Source organism: Myotis myotis, unplaced genomic scaffold (genome assembly GCF_014108235.1).
Source record: "Myotis myotis isolate mMyoMyo1 unplaced genomic scaffold, mMyoMyo1.p scaffold_m19_p_45, whole genome shotgun sequence".
Taxonomy (NCBI): Eukaryota; Metazoa; Chordata; class Mammalia; order Chiroptera; family Vespertilionidae; genus Myotis; species Myotis myotis.
This window is the reverse complement of record NW_023416352.1, coordinates 1,305,103-1,325,165: the sequence shown is the minus strand read 5'-3', so window position 1 is coordinate 1,325,165 and position 20,063 is coordinate 1,305,103. Positions and strand designations below refer to the sequence as shown.

General features: G+C 59.3%; 2 protein-coding genes across 2 annotated transcripts; one reads left to right on the top strand and one right to left on the bottom strand.

The window, feature by feature from the left end:
- Positions 1–1,045: 1,045 nt before the first annotated feature.
- Positions 1,046–6,423, bottom strand: NTN5 (netrin 5). The gene is given in 6 exon segments (XM_036307090.1): positions 1,046–1,458; positions 1,692–1,772; positions 1,977–2,030; positions 2,437–2,586; positions 2,690–2,878; positions 5,796–6,423. Coding segments are annotated over 6 exon segments (1,515 nt in total).
- Positions 6,424–15,711: 9,288 nt separating this feature from the next.
- Positions 15,712–17,312, top strand: LOC118655350 (galactoside alpha-(1,2)-fucosyltransferase 2-like). The gene has a single exon (XM_036307054.1). It carries the CDS (start codon positions 15,748–15,750, stop codon positions 16,846–16,848), a length of 1,101 nt encoding a protein of 366 aa, XP_036162947.1. The 5' UTR covers positions 15,712–15,747; the 3' UTR covers positions 16,849–17,312.
- Positions 17,313–20,063: the final 2,751 nt, after the last annotated feature.

Sequence of the window (20,063 nt, the reverse complement as noted above, 5' to 3'; positions counted from 1 at the left end):
ATTGTGTTGTTGACTTTACGTGCAGGGGGCAGAGGTCAGAGTGGCAGAGAAGATCCTAGGCCATGACAACCTTCCATTCCATTGTATTTACTGTGTCCGGCCTTTTAAACCCCATCCCTGTGGCCTGTAGGTACCCAGTTGTTGGGTAGGATGGAATTCTGCTTAGCACCAAGTGATGTCATACTACTCTGTGGCTTGCAATTGGCTATTCTCTCGGGGAAAGGGCTTAGCCAGTGGTTCTCAACCTTCTGGCCCTTTAAATACAGTTCCTCATGTTGTGACCCCCAACCATAAAATTATTTTCGTTGCTACTTCATAACTGTAATGTTGCTACTGTGATGAATCGTCATGTAAATATCTGATCTGCAGGATGGTCTTAGGCGACCCCTGTGAAAGGGTCGTTCCACCGCCAAAGGGGTCGCGACCCACAGGTTGAGAACCGCTGGGCCTTAGGCTATGCTTCCAGATGAGGTGGACCCCACTCAGAACCATTGTTGGGTATTTACTCAGAGTCTTTTTATTCCCTTCTCAGAAACCATCCTGAGATCCTTCTGGAATGGAAAGTTCCTAAATCTGGAACTTTCCGGAAAGCTGGCAGGCTATCCTGAAAAGACACATTCCCGCCTTTTGCAGCCACTGTCCCCACCCCCTCGCTTTTACCCAATCCTTAGGCAACACAATCTGCCTAGCACTTAGTGACGTCATATCATCTCTTTCATTGGATTGGCCGTTTTCTTAGGGAGCGGCAGCTCTACTCGACGCCTACTTCATTTGCCCCTCAGATCCCCTCCCGGCACCGATCAGGGGTCTGCAGCCAACATCCCTCAAGATTTAAGACTTTATTGAGGAGACTAGTTTCACGGGACTCAGGCCAAAAGTCCAGCCAGAGCACCAAAGGTCCCGTTTGCCGTTTGCGGCCTTGGGTGAAGAGGCCTCTGCGCTTGCACGGCGCTGGCGCTGGCCAGTGACGTCAGGGGCAGCGCGAGGTCTGATTGGCTCAGGGACGCGCGCCGTCGAGGTAAAAGGCTCTGCTCCCGGGCTCTTCTTAGCGCACCCGTTGGCTTTCGAGGCCGCCGCTTCCGGGGCGCTAGGCCGGGGTTGGAGGCTGCAGGGCGCGGCAGCCGCCTGCTCGCTCCTCCCGCTGCAGCCGCCGCAGCGGCCCGGCCCAGCGCGGCCTCCAGGGAAGCGCGAGGCCGTGGCGGTCGAGGACCAGGCGCGCGGGGTCGGGGCCGCCCGCCGCGCTGCCCAGCACCAGGTAGTGGGAGCCGGGCTGCAGGCGGAGGCAGCCACAGGCCAGGTCGGCGCCGGGCACCCAGGCCTCCTGGCCGCCGCGACGCACGGGCTGCCGCGCCCGCTGCTTGTACACGGCCAGCACGTGCAGGGCCAGCCGCTGCCAGGCCTGGCCCGCCGCCTCCGCCTCCGCCTCCGCCTCCGCCGCCCGCACCTGCGCGTGGAGAACTGAGGGGCGGAGAGATGTCAGGCCTGGGTGGTGGGGGAGCCTCCAGGGCCCCGGAGGTCGGTTCTGATGGGGAGGGGCGGGGACCTGAGGGTGGGCTTCCGGGGTCACATCAGGAAGGGTGCGTCTCTGTGGGGATGGGGCCGAGGCCAGGAACAGAGGGAAAGAGGAGACAGGGCTGGCGTGTCATCCGGGCCCCTCTGCAGCCGCAGGCCCTTTTCTCCCCATCACTCACCGTAGTCCTGTTGGCAGAACCTCCGCAGGCTCATGTGTACCCTGGTGCCCGAGACATTGCAGTAGTTGTGGCACTGAGGGTCTGGGGAGGGTCGGGCTGTCTGACGTGGGCTCCCGAGGCCGGGACCACAGCCTTCTGTCCCTGCCCAGCCCCGCATTCCATCTTGATGGGCAGCTGGGGTGCTCAGACCCCGGGACTGAGCTCAATGGGCCACCCCCGTGTCCCCACTGGGGAGCCCCATCAGCCCCTCTTGCTGGTGGGGGTCTCCACGCCCGCCTGTCTTACCGGAGCCGTAAGCACTGGAGGTCGTCGCCAGGGTGGTTGTTGCCTCTGGGATTCCTAGGAGAGACCGGAGGAGAAATTTGACCTTAGTTCCTGCCCCACTTGTCCCCCATCCCCACCCCACCCCACCCCCCAGGAGTCCAGCTGTTCAGGCATAAGAGGGCAAGCGCCCTTTGCCCTTCTCTCCGGACCTTCTTCCTTCAGACCCAGGAATCTGCACCCCCAGCCCCGCCCCCCTCAGATGGAGGAGTCCAGCCCCCCAGCCTTTTCCTCTCCGACACTGAGACCCTGAGACCGACCGAGGAGGCTGGACTTTCAGTCCCCACTTCCCCCCGGAACCCAGAGTCTGGCCTCCTGCCTCTCGCCCCCATCCCAGGACCCAGCCCTCGTCCTGCTTTGTCCACTGGAGATCTGTGATGTCTCCTTCCAACCCCACGCAGGACGGTGGCCCCTCAGGACTCACGCTGGCAGGGCATCCGGGGGGAGCGGCTCTGCTGGTAGCCAGGGCCACAGCGGCTGCACGTCAGGCCGGTGACCCCGATCTTGCAGGAACATTGCCCGCTGGTCTGGTTGCAGGTGCCGCCCGTCGCCCCAATAGGGTGGCACTGGCAGGCTGTGTGAAGAGAGGATCTAGGATGTGGGTGTCTGGGCCCTAGACGCTCCCTCTCCGTTCCCCAGCCCCTCCGGCCTCAGACTGGGCTTCAGTCTGCACTCACCCCTGCAGGCCTTACGGCTGGTGATAGGCTGCCCGGGGTCCCTCCAGAACCCTGGCTGGCAGTAGTGGCAGTGCCGCCCAGCCGTGTGGTGGCGGCATCGCTCGCAGACGCCGCCACTCCGGCCTCCCGACAGCCTGAACAGCTCCGAGTTGAACCTGCAGCGGCGGGCGTGCTGGTTGCAGGAACAGGCTGGGAGCAAGATGGGGCCCGTCAGACCCAGGCTTTCTGTTCCCTGTCCCCAGTTTTCTCCCACTGCCCTCGGGATATTGACTGAGGCTACAGTGTAAGAGGGACTGCCTGGTGGGGGTACCTGGTTAAGCCTGGGTCTCAGAACCTCTTTATTCTCGTCTTTAAAATGGGGGCGCCGGAGCAGGGTAAGCCCCAGGGGACTGATGAACCTCGATGGCGTGAAACCAGGGGCCTTAAAGAGTGGCAGCTCTGGGCATGGGCTATGGAGTCAGACCCTACGTGTTCATGTCCCACTGTGTTCCTTGGGCATTTGACTTCTCCTTTTTGTAGCTCGGCTGCCTTTGCTGTAAAATGACACTTACAATATCTGCTTCGTGCGGTTTAAATGAAACCTAATAGATATAAAGTGCTTAACTCAGGGCCTGACACACCGCATGTACCTGCCCGTTGAGAGCTTCTGCGTGCCAGGTGCCAGGTGCCAGGTGTGTGGCATTCTTGCGGCAGCTCTGTGAGGCCGGCGCTATCACCATCCCCATTTTACAGATGTGAAAACTGAGGCACAGAGAGGTGAGGACATCTGCCCAAGGTAACTCAGCTAAGGGGCGGTCGGGGGCAGGATTGGAACCCAAGCCTTCGGGCTCCTACATAGGTCACAGGATTCTGTGAGGACTGTGGACATTGACCCGGGAGCCCTGATCAGGTGTCCGAAGGCAGTGGCTCTCAAATCTTACTGTTTATCAGGATTCCCGGGTGAGACGTTGAAAATGAACAATGCAGATTCCAGGGCCCAGCCCCGGGGCTTCTGCTGGGCCCAGGGGTCTGCATTTCTAGCAAACATCCCAAAGTGCGATGCTGATGTGGGGGTCCGTGGACCACTCCTCGGAGCGGTCGAAGGGGTTGTGGACGCCAGGAGGGTGGAGAGGCTGGGCTGGCAAGTCCGAGACCCAGAGGGACAGTGGGAAGGTCATCGGGGAGCCGGGGTGTCTGTGTGTTCTTGGGGAGGTGACGCTGCCTCTCTGAGCCTCGGTTTCCTCCCTGCTCGGTGGGGATCTCAATTGGTCATCGGGCAGTTAGTGACCTTTGGGTTCTTTCTGACGGGAGGGTGATCGCATCACCTCACTCCCCTGTGGAGAACTCAGGTGGGGAAGGGGTTCAGGCCACCACTTCCCACAGGAAAGTGAGCTTCACCACAGGAGTGAGCCCATCCTGTCTGGACCCTTCTCCGTCACAACAGTTGGTCTCGTACTCAGGTGCAGAGGGCAGTGCCCTGCTCAGCCTGGTGTGGGGGGGTGGGGACTGGGGGGGGTGATTCGCAGAGGGACAGCCTCCCCCTGCTCCCAGGTTCTTCCCAGGCCCAGGATGAGCCCCGCTGCACCCCCAGGCCAAGTTAGCCTCCCCTCCCTCACTCAGATCTGGCTGGTGGGAATGGATCCACTGAACAGAGGCCGTGAGGTGGTGGGGGCAGAGGGTCAAGGAGGACCCCCGTTAGGGTGAGGATAGAGTGGGGGCTGAGGACAATGGACAGTCTGTAGGTCAGTCATTGCAGGAAGAAACGGAGGGTGAAAAGGGCAAAGCAGGTGGGAGGTAGAGGGAGGGACGTCCAGGGAATTGCAGTGAGTGTGTGTGTGTGTCTTTGTGCCTCTGTGTGTATCTCTCAGTGGAGTGGGGTCACCTCCCAGGGCCTCAGACAGCTAGCAAGGGCTGCCAGCTGGAGGTGGGAGGAGCAGGGGGGCCTGTCTCTGAGGAGGGGCTTCTGCAGGGAAGGGGGAGGGGGGGGCCAGACTCAGAGCTGCAGTCTGGGAGCACCAGGCGGGAGAAGGCGCTGAGCGGGCCAGGGGCCAGGGGCCAGGCCCGGGGAGCGCTGGGGGCGGCCCTTGCTGGCAGTGAGACTTAGGGCAGGGATGGATGCGGGCAGGCCTCGCCTCCGTGTCTGGGGGATGGCAGCATTGGCAGAGACCCCACAAGCTCTTCCTCGGTGCCAGGTGCCCCAGGAGGCTTTACTCCAAGGCAGGGGTGGGGGCCCTTTCTTCTGCCAAGGGCCACTGGATATGTGTAACATCATTCGCGGGCCATGCGATATTACCGACTTAAAAACCAGCCTGCTATAGTTGATCAGACATTCAGTGAACTCATCCCTGATGCCTTCGCAGGGCCAGACCCAATGATTTCTCAGGCCTTAGGTGGCCCGAGGGCCGGACGTTCCCCACCCCTGCTCTAAGGACTCCCGGTATATGAATGAGCTCGTTGAAGTTTCACTGCCACCCGTAAAGGAGATACTGTTACTGCCCCCACTTTACAGGTGGGAAACGGAGGCAGAGAGAGGTTAGGCCACTTGTGAGGATCACACCAGGGGAGCCGGAATGCGAGTCCTGTCTGCTGCCCGAGAACACAGTGTGACAGTGCCGGACAGGAGTTTGGCAGGGACAAGCCAAGACCCCCAGCCCAGCTTCTGGCCTGGCCACTTACTGGCTGTGTGTCCTTGCGCAAGGGACTTCCCAACTCTAGCCTCAGTCTCCTCATCTGTAAGATGGGCCTGATGACAGTGCCTGCCTGGCATGTAGCGGGTGACAGCTGCACAATGAACCCGTCAGGAAAGGGCCAGCTGCAATAGGTGCTATCGGAGCCCCTGCAGCAAGCCAGGCCCTGGGCTGGGTGTTTATTCGTGTCATTACCATTATCAATGTGATCGAGGATCAAGGCGAGCAGGAGCCCCTATTGGGCAGGTAGGCAGCAGAGAAGCGAGGCAGGCAGTGGGAGGCTGTGGGGGGAGGTGAAGAGGGGACCCCCAGCTGGAGAACAGAGAGGGGAGAAGCAAGGAGCAGGCAGCTCTGGGGCGGGAGCGCATCCTGCCCCTTAGGGACAAGGGACCGTGGGCCTGGTGGTGGGTGAGGTTGGGGAGAGCGGGCCCAGGACTCACGTAGGCAAGGGTGGGGGTGCCAGGGTGTGGCAGGCCGCCAGGGCCAGTCTCGGTGGGATGGGCGGCAGCTCTCGCACCCGGGGCCGGTGGTGTGGTGGCGGCAGCGGCAGCGGGGGGGCCGGGCACGGGCAGCACAGCGGGCGGCGTGGCCGTGGCACTGGCAGCGTCCTCTCACTCCAGCTGCTGCCAGCCCTGCCCGGCCCCCAAACTCCACCCGGAGGTGACTGGCCACCACGCTGGCCTTAGAGCCTGGTGGGGCACGGAAGGTCACTTTTTCGGGGCCCCCCAAGGCGCCAGGCCAGGCGGGTCTGCGCCACAGCGATCTCCAGGGGCCCCCCGTGGCCCAGGCGGCCGACACGACCAGGGCTGGGGGTCCTGGGGTGCAGAAGCGCAGGCTGACGGACGCCAGGAGGAAGGAGCCCCCCAGGGCCAGGGTCAGGCTGCCATTGCAGGCCGCCCTGCTGCCCTCGGCCCCTGTGGAGAGGGTGCAGGCCTGGGGGCAGGAGGCCGCCACGCCAGCCAGCTGGGTCACGGGTGGGAGGCAGAAGCGGGGGCGGCCCCCCGGGTGGTAGCAGGGGTCTGAGGTGGCCTGGCTCAGGAGGAGCAAGAGGGCGAAGGTCACGGACATGGTCCCAGCAGGGCAAGTACCTGGGGAGGACAGGAGGGGCCAGGCTGGGAGCCTCCGGCTGTCCTCAAGTGTCAGCCTCCACCAGCTCCCTCAGGCCCCCGAGACCCCGGCATTCCACCCAGCCCTGCCCGAGCCCCTCCCGGCTGCTCTAAGCGAGGAAAATAGTTCCATCTGGGGAGAATTACTGTTTACACAGCCCGAAGGGGAAAGAACGCAAGCAAAATCGAGAATTTTGCCTGAACTAATCCGTAGCTTAACACCCCAGAGTGATCTGTCAGTGTCGGGGGGCAGGGGCCCTGGGGAGAGGGCACGGGGAGGGGGGGCAGGTGGCGAGCCTGAGGGAGGGCATCAGATCAGGGTAGTGGGTCAGAGCTGGGCAGGGAGGCGTTTAGAAATGGATGAAGCTCCAAGACAAAGGACTAGACTACGGGCCAGGGCACAGCCGCAGAGACAGACGAGAGGAGAGCAAGCCGCGGAGAGACACAGGCACCGAGGGGAGGCCTGGAGGCCCCGGGCACCCAGCGTCCACGGGGAGTCGGGCAGGGCCCAGGGCGCCCACGGGCTGGGACAGACAGGCAGACAGGCTGCGGCTGAGGCATCTGGAATCCAGAGCACAGACAGCCCAGCAGGCCCGGCCAGGCCTGGCGGTGGGAAGGGGAGGAGGGAAGGTGCGGGCGGGCGGGCGGGCGAGCGATCAGAAGCTGGAGGCCAGGCCCCGGCCCACAAGGATCAGAGTGAGGCCCTTTCCCACGTGGTGCCCTAACCTTGTTCTCCACACCCGGGGCACGGAGGGGATTATCGCCAAACCACTGGGCCTCCCCGCCACCCACCCCCAGCCTCCACGGCCCTTAACCCTTTCCCCCCAGGTGCAAGCCCAGAGAACCGTGCAGAGGGCGAGGACAGGCGGGTGGGGGTGGGGGGCGGTGAGGAGCGGGTGCGGAGCCCTGAGGGGCAGGGGAGGCAGATGGCAGATTCCCCCCGGACGCCCGGTGGGAGGGCCCTGGGCTTGGGGTCTGAGGACTTTCCCATCGGCTCAGCCTGCCGTCTGCCGTCTTAGGCCTCAGGGTCCAGGCATCTGAGCCCCCATGTTCAACACTGATCTCAGGTCCCCGAGCAGATGGGGGAACAGATGTTGGGGTGGTGTGTGCTGAGGGAGGAGAGCGTGGCAGGGCCGGGCCGGGGTGTCCAAGGGGCCAGAAGTCCAGACCTCAGGATGGCAGCTGGGAAGGACTTGGTGCTGGGATGCCACCCCTCCCCTCCCGGGGCCGCAGCCCCTAGTGAGGCCCACTCAGGTCTGGGGTCTTGGAGCCTTTCTGGGCCCCACCGCCCAGTGCCCTGGCTCTGAATCGGGACCCGGGCTGGGAGTCTGGGGGGCACCTGGGGTTGCAGGTGGGGTCCCAGCCTCCCTCAGCCCGATTTCACAGTCTCCAGTGTCCCCAGTGCAGAGACTGCCCCTCCCGCCCCCCATGACGGGCACCACCCTCCGCCCCTTCAGAGGAGCCTGGCGCCATTTTGCGCTCTGGCGGCCAGCGTTCGGCATCTGCCCGGAGTCCCTGGGCACCAGCACGTGAAGGGCCTGGCCCCGCACCCCTCCCAGCTCTCCTCCCCTGCCTGGGTGGCTCAGGCCCTTAGCACCCTGGGCAACCAGACCGTGAGCCCCCCCCCCGGCCCCCCACTGCCCCTGAGGAACCCAGAAGCCACCCCTGCCCACCGGGGACCCACATGGCCAGCCCCTACCCCTCCTGGAAGCTGGAGCCCACCCCCAGCCCCTTTAAGGAACAGAATCTGGTTGTGCTCCCACCAGACCCAGATCCAGGGACGCCAGGCAGCGTGGAGGTCCATCTGGGCCTCAGGCTCCTTCCCCCCCCCCCCCCACCGACCCGCCCCCCCCCCCCCTGCTGGTTTGCAAGCACCCGCCCTTCACCCCTGACGTGGGTCAGACCTGCGCCCAGGCAGAGAGCGTCCTCCTCACCAGCCTTCCCGCAGCAGCGCCGGCCTGGGCCCTCGGGAGTGAGCGCCGAGTGGCTGTTCTCAGGCCCCCGGCTAGTGGGGGTTCTGGGCGGGAGCTCAGAGCTGAGCTGCAGAATCCAACACCACTGCCGCCCCCCCTGCCCCAATCCCCTCACCAACCGCAGCCTCCCTCTCCCCGCAGGGACCTGCCAGCCGCACCACCGCCCGGCCTGCGTGGGCCCTGAGAGCCGTCGCCCCGGGACCGAAGCTGGACGCCCCGAGCCGGCTGGCCCAGGAGGGGGCTCCGGGCAGGTAGGATGGGCCGGGCCTGGGGTCCCCGCACACTCACACTCGCCCCCGGGAACAGCCGGCGGCTCAGCCCCACCACGCGGTGCTGTGGGTCAGGGCCCCTCACACTGAGGTGGACGTCACCCCAAGCCAGCCCCTCCTCCCTCTGGAACCTTCTGTCAGCTGTGGGTTAACGGAACGGTCAGGTCAGGGGCTTGCAAGCCCTAAAGCGCAGGGCCCTTGGAAGGCTCAGAGCAGCGGAGCAGCCGCTGGGGAACCCGAAGCCGTGAGCTGCTTTCTGAGGGTGGGGACGGAGGTGAGGCCAGCATGCTTGGGGCCTCAGTGGCTCTAGCAGCTGAAAGTGGGGACCCCGAGGAGGACAGAGCTCAAAGCCAGCCTCCCCCAGGGCCAGTTTCCAGCGAGGCCTCGGGCTCCAGTCGTGAAATTGTCATGCAAATGTTGCTGTCAACTCTATTACCTACTGAATGGTTTTGTCCATCACCTCCACTGAGAAAAGCTAGGGCCTGGGAGGATGAGGCACCGGGATGTGCCGCTGTGGCCTCCAGGGCCTCGGCATTGACTGTGGCACCGCATGGGCCCGACCCGACAGGGGTCCGGACCTCTGTCCAGAGCCTGCCTTGGACGCGGGAGGCCACATCGGTGCAGTCCGAGCAATCCGCGCTTCTGGTTCCGGGGGAGGGGCTGGCTGGCAGGAGCCAGGACAGGGACTTGGGATTTTAAAAATATATATATTTTTAGCCCTAGCCAGTTTGGCTCAGTGGATAGAGTGTCGACCTGCAGACTGAATGGTCCCGGGTTCGATTCCGGTCAAGGGCACATGGCTGGGTTGTGGGACGTGCAGGAGGCAGCCAATCAGTGATTCTCTCTCATCTCTGATGTTTCTATCTCTCTCTCCCTCTCCCGTCCTCTCTGAAATCGAGCCTACAACCCGAACATGTGCCCTTGACCAGAATCGAACCCAGGACCCTTCAGTCTGCAGGCTGCCGCTCTATCCATTGAGCTAAACCAGCGAGGGCGGGACTTCGGATTTGAAAGTAAAATGTAAGGAGGAGCCGAAACCGGTTTGGCTCAGTGGATAGAGCGTCGGCCTGCGGACTGAAGGGTCCCAGGTTCGATTCCGGTCAAGGGCATGTACCTGGGTTGCGGGCACATCCCCAGTAGGAGATGTGCAGGAGGCAGCTGATCGATGTTTCTCTCTCATCGATGTTTCTAACTTTCTATCTCTCTCCCTTCCTCTCTGTGAAAAATCAATAAAATATATTTAAAAAAAAAAAATGTAAGGAGGAGTTAGCTGCCAGAGAAAGGGATTGGGGGCTGTGGCACCCTGAAGTCAGAGGGGGACGTGGGCCCTGAGAGTGGGGGTGTGAGTGACAGGATAAGGAGGTGCAGCAGGCCCCCCTGTGCAGACACTGAGCACAGGTGAGCACACGTGGACACGCACAGAGCCCGTCCATGTCAGGCTCACCGTCTCGAGCGAGGAGAGGTCGCTACTGGAAAGGAATAAGCCATTCGTTCTAGAACATGGTGGAAGGTCAGGGGTCCGAGGGGACGTTTGGGCTGTGACCTGAAGGGCATCGGGCATCGGCGTGGCATCGGGGCAGGAACAGCCCGGGCAGGGGAGCAGCGGGCGGTGCAAAGGCTGGTTTTGCTGCCAGAGAAGATGCAAGGATAAGGCTTAGGTCTCACGTTCTCCTCTCCACCGAGGGATAGAGGTTCCTTACGCTGATGTTATCCGGAGGGGAGCTATTCCTGTCCTCCCTTTTGTTCCTTTTTGTTGTTGTTAACCCTCATCGGAGGATATTTTTTTCCATTGCTTTTTCAGAGGGAGTGGAAGGAGGGAGTGAGGGAGGGATGGGGAGAGAGAAAGAGAAACATTGATGTCTCACTGGTTGCCTCCAGCAACCAGTGCCCTGACCCCTGACCCCTGACAAGGGTTGGGAGTGAACCCACAACTCAGGTACATGCCCTTGGCTGGGAATTGAACCCATGACCCTTTGGTGCACGGGCCATGCTCTAACCATTGAGCACACCGGCCAGGGCTCCCTTCTGTTCTCAATAGCCTGAGCTGCCTGAGGGGATTAAAACCCACAAAGGTGCCCGGGGAGGAGGAAGGGGCAGAAGCAGCCAGAGGGGGAGGAAACCATCCCCCCCAAGTCGGAAAGGAGACTTTGGGTGGGCGGTTTCCTCAAGTATTGGGCACATCACCCTCATAGTGCCCCGGAACGGAGAGAGGCCCCGCCAGGGCACAGCTCTGAGGTGGCTCAGCAGGGTGGGACCCAACCCAGAACTAGCAGAGGCCCCGTGAGGCAGGCAGGTCCAACCCTCCGTGTCACCCAGGGAGCGTGTGTGCACCCTCAGGACATGCTCGAAAAACCCAGGACAGTAACTGAGAGCACAGTCCCCTAAAACACACGGCCTGGGTTTCAGTCCAGGCTCCGCCTCCTTCCTAGCTGTGAGGCTTCAGGCAAGTTTCTTAACCTCTCTGTGCCTTAGTTTCCTCATCTGTGAAATGGGCATAAAATGCACCTTTCTCCTGGGCGGTGGTGAGGACTGAAGGAGCGAAGGCAGGCCAAGGCCTACAGTCTCGTATCTGAAGCTCTTTGGACCAGACATTCTAGAAGCTGTGTTTTGGCACCATCGTGGGGTGCGGGGGCAGCGTGCACGTAGCCCACTGGCTGCGTCTGACAGCATCCCTCAGCAAACGTTATTGTTTCTGCAGCCACACACCCAGCATTCACCCTAAGAGACGCCTACAAATGGCCGCACGTGGGGTCAGGCCAGATTTCGTCCCCTAATGAGTTCAGTTCGGGTGGGGGTTTGCCACCGTCTGAGGCAGGGGTCCTCAGACTTTTTAAACAGGGGGCCAGTTCACTGTCCCTCAGACCGTTGGAGGGCCGGACTGTAGTTTAAAAAAAACTGAATTCCTATGCACACTGCACATATCTTATTTTGAAGTAAAAATAACAAAAGGGGAACAAATACAATATTTGTATTTGCATGTGGCCCGCGGGCCGTAGTTTGAGGACCCCTGAGGGAAGCGGCTGTAGGACTGTAGCCCAGGGCCGTGAGCGCTGCGAGCCTGGGCGTGGCAGGACCCCAGGCGCCTCAGCCCTCAGCCTCCATTCCCCGCTTGCCTCGGCCTTTCCGTTGTTCAGCCGATGAGCAGCCAGGAGAGGGAGCTCTTGAGCGTGGCAGCGGGTCTGGCTGCCTGATCTGCACGGCCCTGTGCCAGATGGAACCGTGGGTGCCTTGTTCAAACTTACCGAGAATTTCTAGAGGCCCAGAGCAGAGCATTAAACCAAACACAGGGCCCTTTTGTGGTCAGGGCCTGTGTGACTGCACGGACCACACACCGTGGAGGTGGCCCCGGGTGGTGGTACCTTTGTCCTGAGCTGGGCTCCTCCGCCCCAGGAGCCCAGGGCCAGTGAGCTGGCTGGAGGTGAAGCCTTCCCCGTGGGGACCCAGGCAGGAGCTGAGGGCAGGCAGCGAGAAAGATGGGGACAGAGTTGTCCCAATGAGAAGAGGGGCTCTGGGGCAGGTTTCACTTGCTGTTTGGGAAACTAAAGCAGCAAGCAAGACGTTTCTTGCTCCGATGCTACTGGACTGACGATGGGGTTACATCCGATAAAATTCAAGAAAATGCATTTAACAGACTTAAACTACCTATGAGTGTCAACCTATGATCCAGGAGGTCAGGGCTCAATGCCCAGCCAGGGCATATGCCTGGGTTGTAGACTCCATCCCCAGTAGGGAGCCTGCAGGAGGCAGCCCATCAATGATTCTCTCTCATCATTGATGTTTCTATCTCTCTCTCCGAAATCAATAAAAATATTTTTTAAAAAAGAAGAGTAACTTAAACTATCAAACATCATAGCTCAGCCTAGCCAGCCTTACCTTAGCCTGCAGTTGGGCAAAATCATCTCGCTGCTGCTCCCAGCATCATGAGAGGGTATCCTGCCACATACCGCTGGCCGGGGCAAGATGAAAATTCCGAATTGGAAGTATGGTTTCTACTGGAGGCGTATTGCTTTCGTACCATTGTAAAGTCGAAAACTTGTAATTCGGGAACAATCTGTGCACCTCAGTGGAAGGAGTGTGATGTCATACGTAGTCCTCATGTGCTGAGAGCCAGCTGACCTCGCTGGGGACCCAGGCCACATATGCTTCAGTCAAGGAGGGCCCTAAATGGTCAGGTTAGTCAAGGGAGGAGCCCTGGATTATAGGAGGGGAACTGAGGCAAGGCCCACAGAGCCCCAGCATTCAAGGGAGCCGGCGGAAGTAGAGATGGGTGAGGTGGAAGCCAGCTGACCCAGGGTGGAGGCCGCACAGTCCGGGGCTCTGCAGGGGCTTGGGGGACGCCTGAGCTATAGCCGCTGGGATGACCACAGTGGAGGGGCGGGGGGGTGGAGGGGAGAAAGCGGATCAGGACGCACTGGAGACCTGGGAGCCCACATGGAGCTGGAGGAGAGACTGACTCAAAAAGAAGCAACTCCTGCCCTGGCCAGGGTTTCTCAGTGGTTAGAGGGCCAGCCCCCACACCAAAGGGTCATGGGTTCGATTCCTGGTCAAGGACATGTACCTCGGTTGCAGTTCGAGCCCTGCCCCAGGTTGGGGTGAGAGGGGGAGGCAACCAGTCAATGTGTCTTTCTCATATCAGTGTCTCTCTCTCTCTCTCTCTCTCTCTCTCTCTCTCTCTTCCCCTCCTCCTCTCCCTCCCTTCCATTCTCTCTGAAAAGCAATGGGGAACACTATCTTCAGGTGAGAATTAACAAAACAAAAAAAGAAGCAACTCCTGAAGAAGGTAACTCATCCCATTACAAGGACAGGAAACCGAGGCTCACGGAGCCCAGCAGAGCCCAGTGGAGTCGGGAGGCGATGGGGGCGGCTCCACCGTGCAGGCTGCACCAGGAGAGAGCGCTGCACACTTCCTGTGGGCACATGGACGGGCGTTAGCAAGTGCGGAGAGGGTGTGGAGAAATCAGACCCTCACACGCGGCTGGGAATGGAATGGCAGCTGCTGTGGGAAGCAGCCTGCAGCTCCTGGAACTGTTCACCGGTTAGCACGTGACCCAGCAATCCCACTCCTGGGTGAATCCCCGGGGGAGTGAGAACGGCCCACACAGATTGGTGCACACCTGTTTACGGCAGCACTAGGCATGAGAGCCCAAAAGGGGGCACAACCAAATGTCTATCGACTGATGAACTGATAAACAAACGAGCACTGGAATATTAGTTCGCTATAAAAAGAAGTCAGTGAGGTACCGGCTCATGTGACAGGATGGATGAGCCTTGAGAACCCGATGGCCAGTGTAGCTTGGTCGGTTGGGCGTTGTCCTGGGCACCTAAAGGTCACCGGTTCAATTCCCAGGCAGGGCACAGACCCAGGTGTGGACTCGGCCCCCAATACGGGGTGTGCAGGAGGCGGCAGGATTGACGTTTTGCTCTCACATCAGTGTTTCTCTCTCTCCCTCTCCCTTCCTCTCTCTAAAAATCAGTTTAAAAAGAGCCTATGATACTAAGTGAAAGAAGCCAGTCACGAAGAACCCCATATTGAATTATCTCGTTTATATGAATTATATAGTGTAGCTAAAACATGGAGGCAGGGAGGGTGGGAAGATTGGGGGATGACTAAGGACCACAGGGTTTCTTTTTAGGGTGATAAAATTTTTCTAAAAATTGTAATATACTAAATATTACAATATATTGTATTGTACCACAATGTTAGTATATTTAGTATATACAATATTTATTATATTGTATTACAATACAATATATATACTAAATATACTAATATTGTATATGCTGAATATACTAAATATACTGTGGTGTCGGTCATCTTCCACTGCCACCAGTATATTTAGTATATACTAAATATACGAATATTGTATATACTGAATATACTAAAAGGCCATTAAATTGCACACTTTTAAAAAAAATTCTCACCTGAGGATATTTTTTCCGTTGAGTTTTAGAGAGAATGGAAGGGAGGGAGGGAGGGAGGGAGGGAGGGAGGGGGAGAGAGAGAGAGAGAGAGAGAGAGAGAGAGAGAGAAACATTGGCATGAGAGACAAATCGATGGGTTGCTTCTCAAACGCACCCCAACCGGGGCGGGGGTGAACCTACAACTGAGGCACGTGCCCTTGACTGGGAATTGAACCCACGATCCTTCTGGCCGCAGGCTGGTGCTCTAACCACTGAGCAACTGGCCAGGGCTGCACACTGTTGATGAGTGAATTGATGGGTGAATATTTGTACATCATCTCAATGAAGTCATTACCCAAAACATAAAAAGGGTTCATCCCAGACCTTAATATTAAAGCAATGCAGAGAGAATGTTACAGAAGCAGGAGGTGGGAACTGCTGGTCCCTTAAGTCCTGGCCCAGAAAAGGCACAGCCTCACTTCCGCCATGTTTGATTGGCCGAGGCAGTGGCAGGCCCGCCCGGATTCAAGGGCAGGGAAGGGGGAAGGGCCCGACCGGCATGAATCCACCACACCCACCAGCAGCGACAGGAAGCCCTCACCGTGGCGGGGTCTCTGGGGCGCAGTTCCTAGAGGTGCTATGGGCGACCCCATTGTACTGAGGGGAAGACTGAGGCCTCGGGAGTTAAGTGACGTGCTCAGGGTTGGCCAGCCAGCGGGAGGCAGAGCCCACCCTGAACCTGGGCTGTCTGCGCTCCTGACCTCCTATTGTGCCGCCTTCTTGGCCCGTGAACGTCCCAGGACACAGCTGCACCAGTAAGTAGCCTGGCAGTACTTGCCTTACACACTTAGCGAGCACTTCCTACGAGCCAGGCACGGCCTGCAAATGACAATGCCACTTCCTTTAATCCTCACGCAAACCTAGTGAGGCGGCCTGTTAGCTCGGACCATGTGCAATGGGGTAAGGTCCGAAATGGGCACTGTCAGACGGTTCAGCTAATCGTCCGTTTAACGGGTGAGGAGACTGGAATTCAGAGAGGTGAAGTGACTTGACTAAAGTCACACAGCGCCCGTGAGGGCCGGACTGGGACTCGGACCCAGGCCTGAAGTGCCCCCGAGGATGAGAGAGTGAGTGAATACATGTATGACCTGGTGGGGGAGGAGTGAGACACAGAGGAGTGCCCAGCTACCCCTCCTGACCTGGGTCCCTTCTCCCCCCGCAGCCAGCATGGGATCCTGGACCACTCGCCCTTCCTTCTCCACCATCTTCTTCTTCTTCGTCTTTGTGGTGTCCGTCATCTTCCACTGCCACCAGCGCCTGGCTCTGGTGCCCGCCCCCTGGGCCTCCCGCGGCCTCGTGGTCCTGGGCCCCAGGCACCTCCCCCAGGGGGGCATGTGGACCATCAACTCCCAAGGCCGCCTGGGCAACCAGATGGGCCAGTACGCCACGCTGTACGCCCTGGCCAAGATGAACGGGCGGCCGGCCTTCATCCCCGTCCAGATGCACAGCGCGCTGGCGCCCATCTTCAGGATCTCCCTGCCGGTGCTGCACGGCACCACGGCCAGCAGGATCCCCTGGCGCAACTACCACCTCAACGACTGGATGGAGGAGCAGTACCGCCACCTCCCCTGGGAGTACGTGCGCCTCACGGGCTACCCCTGCTCCTGGACCTTCTACCACCACCTGCGCCCCGAGATCCTGCGGGAGTTCGCACTGCACGACCACGTGCGGGAGGCGGCGCAGCGGTTCCTCCGGGGCCTGCAGGCCACGCGAGCCCCACAGCTGACCTTCGTGGGCGTCCACGTGCGCCGCGGGGACTACGTCCACGTCATGCCCAACGTGTGGAAGGGCGTGCTGGCCGACCGCGGGTACCTGCGACAGGCCCTGGACTGGTTCCGGGCCCGCCACCCCGCCCCCGTCTTCGTGGTCACCAGCGATGACATGGCCTGGTGCCGGGAGAACATCGACGCGTCCCGGGGGGACGTGGTGTTCGCGGGCGACGGTCGCCAGGGCTCCCCCGCCAAGGACTTCGCGCTGCTCACGCAGTGCAACCACACCGTCTTCACCGTGGGCACCTTCGGGGTCTGGGCCGCCTACCTTGCAGGAGGGGACGCCGTCTACCTGGCCAACTTCACCCTGCCCCACTCCCGCTTCCACAAGATCTTCAAGCCACAGGCGGCCTTCCTGCCCCAGTGGGTGGGCATCGCCGCCAACCTTGGGCCGGCCGGAGAAAACAGCCCCTAGCCCTGCACGTGTCCCTCCCTCATCCTCGGGGGGCAGGCGGTGTGTGGGGTCCAGCACAGGGGCTCGGGATTGGACCCCCAAGTTTGAATCCAGGCTGCTCTGCTTCTTGGCTGGGTGACCTCGAACAAGTGACTTAACCTCTCTGTGCCTTAGAGTGCCACCTGGAAAATGGACGAAATACAGAAGCTACCTCGGCAGCCGCTCCTGAGAACTCGGTTCATTTAGAGCCTGGAAACATGGTGAGTGCTAGCGGCCAGGAGACGGGAGCCGAGTGTTGCTCTCTCCTCTGCGGCTCTGGGCGCACAGAGGCCAGATATTTTGTCCTTGCCTCCTGGGAGGGTTTGGCGATGAAGCCATCCCTGCTCTCAACTAAAGGGGAGTGGGTGTTTTTGGCAGCTAAGAATTCAGGCTTCGGGTTTAATGGGGCCTTATGAAAAGACACTAGAGGCCTGGCGCACCACATTCGTGCACTGTGCTGGGGGGGGCGGGGGGATCCCTCAGCCTGGCCTGTGCCCTTTAGCAGTCCGGGAGCCCTCGGGGGATGTCCAACTGACGACTTAGGCCCGCAGTCGGACATCCTTAGAGCTGCTGTGCAGGCAGGAGAGGCTCCCGCCGCCACCACCAGCCATCAGCCCAGCTCCTAGCTGAATGGCACTCCCCCGTGGGAGTGCACTGACCACCAGGGGGCAGCTCCTGCATTGAGCGTCTGCCCCCTAGTGGTCAGTGCACGTCATAGCGGCTGGTTGTTCCGCCATTTAGTCGATTTGCATATTACCCTTTTATTATGAAAAGACAGAGAAAACAGGATTTGAGGGGCTGAATCTCAGGGAGATACCCTTGGTGGCGAGGGAGTCCCCTGAATTGGGGGTGGGGGGAGGGCCTCACAGCGATGGCAGGACTCAGGCAGGACTGGCAAAGACACCGCATCCACAGGTCACAGAAGCAGCGAGGGGGAGGGCGGGGGGGGGGCGCTGTCCATCTGGCTTTCATGCAGGAGCGGGCACGGGGCAGAGTGAAGGTGGCCAGCTGGACGGCTTCCCCTCCTGTGCGGTAGGTGCACAGAGACCCAGAGGGCCACGGAGACCATGGCCAGGTCAGCTGTTGCTGTGTGCACAGGTGACCTCCCCCTCCCCGCTGGGCACTGCTGTGCCCAGGACTTCATCCACTCTGAGAAACACCAATATGGACCAAAGTTGAATTTAATGATTATTGGTTTTCTGTGTTCAGTGTGTTTTGAAGTGTGGAGATAACCAGTCTTTTTTACTGGTGTAATTCTCCTTTTTGGATATTAAAGAAAAACCTCTTAACAACAATCATTTATACTCATTTAAAATTTCCACCAAACAGGTGCCCTGGTTTAGAACGCATTTAGGTCACATCTCTTTCCTGTTTTAAGTGCTTTTCAAGTGTCTTATTTCTTTGAATCCCCATTTTGTGCATATGTCTGAGGAGGGCACCTCTCCTTTTGTGTATTAATAATATTTCAGCTCCCCAGAGCCATTCTGGGCCTCAGTCTACTTGCTTGAGTCTTTGATGGTGTCGTCAAGGTGTGGGGCCGACAATGAAGAAAGCAGGAGGAGGGTTGGGGAGGAGGGGGAGGGGGAGGGGGAGTGGAGAGGGAGGTCCTGTATTAGCTATCTATTACTGTGTAACAAATAACCCAAACCCAGTAGCGTAGAATGACAGTAACACTTTGTTATTTCTTACTGTTTCTGGGGGTCAGGAGTGTGGGAGGGGCTTAGATGGATGATTCCGTTTGCGATGCCCAGTGAGGTTGCCGTTAGGTGCCGGCCAGCCAGGGCTGCTGTCATCTGAAGGCTTGACCGGGGCAGGGGGACCCCTTCTCACGGCTGGCATTGGTGCTGGCTCTCGCTCTCGGTCACATCCTCTTGGTGTGAGCCTCCGTGGGGCTGTTTGAGTGTCTTCACCGCATGGCGCTGGGTTCCGCCAGAGAGAGAAACCCAAGAGGCCAGGTAGAAACTGCGATGCCTTTTGCAACCGAGCCTCACCTGGTCGCACACTGTTACTCCGTCTTACGCTGTTGGTCACACAGGCAGTGATTCTCCGTGGGAGGGGACTGCACAAGGGGGTGAATACCAGGAGCAGGGATCCTTGAGGGCCACCTGGGGGCCGCCATAACAAAGTACCACCGAGGGGAGGGCTGAAACCACAGAAATTTATTTTCTCACCGTCTGGAGGCTGGAAGTCCAAGATCAGGGTGTCAGCAGGGTTAGTTTCCTCTGAGGCTAAGAGGGAGGGTGTGCCCCAGGCCTCTCTCCTTGGCTTATGGATGCCAAGTTGTCCCTGTTTTACGTCTTCCCCCTGTACACGCCTGTGTCCTGACCTCTTCTTCTTAGAAGAGCACCAATCATAATGGATATTAGGGCCACCTAATGAGTTCATTTTAATTTAAATTTGAAGTTTTTTAAATTTCTTTTTTTATTTGAGAGAGAGAGAGAGAGAGAGAAATATTGATTTGTTGTCCCACTTATTTATTAATTCATTTGTTGATTCTTTTTTCAAAATATCTCTGTATTGATTTCAGAGAGGAAGGGTGAGGGAGAGAAAGAGAGAGAAACCTCAATGATGAGAGAGAATTCACTGATCGGCTGCCTCCTGCATGCCCTACACTGGGTGTCAAGCCCCAAACCCGGGCATGTGGTGGGAATCGGACCGTGGCCTCCTGCGTCATAGATCGATGCTCAACCGCAGAGCCCTGCTGGCCAGGCATTGGCGGATTCTTGTATGTGACCTGACTGGGGATCTAACCCGCAACCTCGGCGTATCAGGATGATGCTCCAACCCACTGAGCTACCTGGCCAGGGCCTGACCTCATTTTAATTTAATCACACCTATAACAATTCTGTCCCCAAATGTGGTCCCAGACTGAGGTCCTGGGGATCAGGACACAATTCAGCCCGTAACAGCTGGTCCTACAGGCTCCCACCTCCACGCCCAGCCCTCCCCCAACAGTCGGACTGGCTTCACTCCCCTTCCTTTTCCCTCCATTCCCAGCTCCTCGGATGACTGACCTTAGCCAGAGTCTCTCCCCAGATTATCCCTTTTGGAGAGAGACTCAAGCCAGAAGGAGAGAGGACCTGCAGTCCTCAGCCTGGCCCTTGGTCAAGTTCAAATGCAACAACGTTGGTGTACAGACGCGGATGGCAGCTGTCCCTCACATTTTAATGAAATATTTGTGGGGCCCCTTCCTGTCA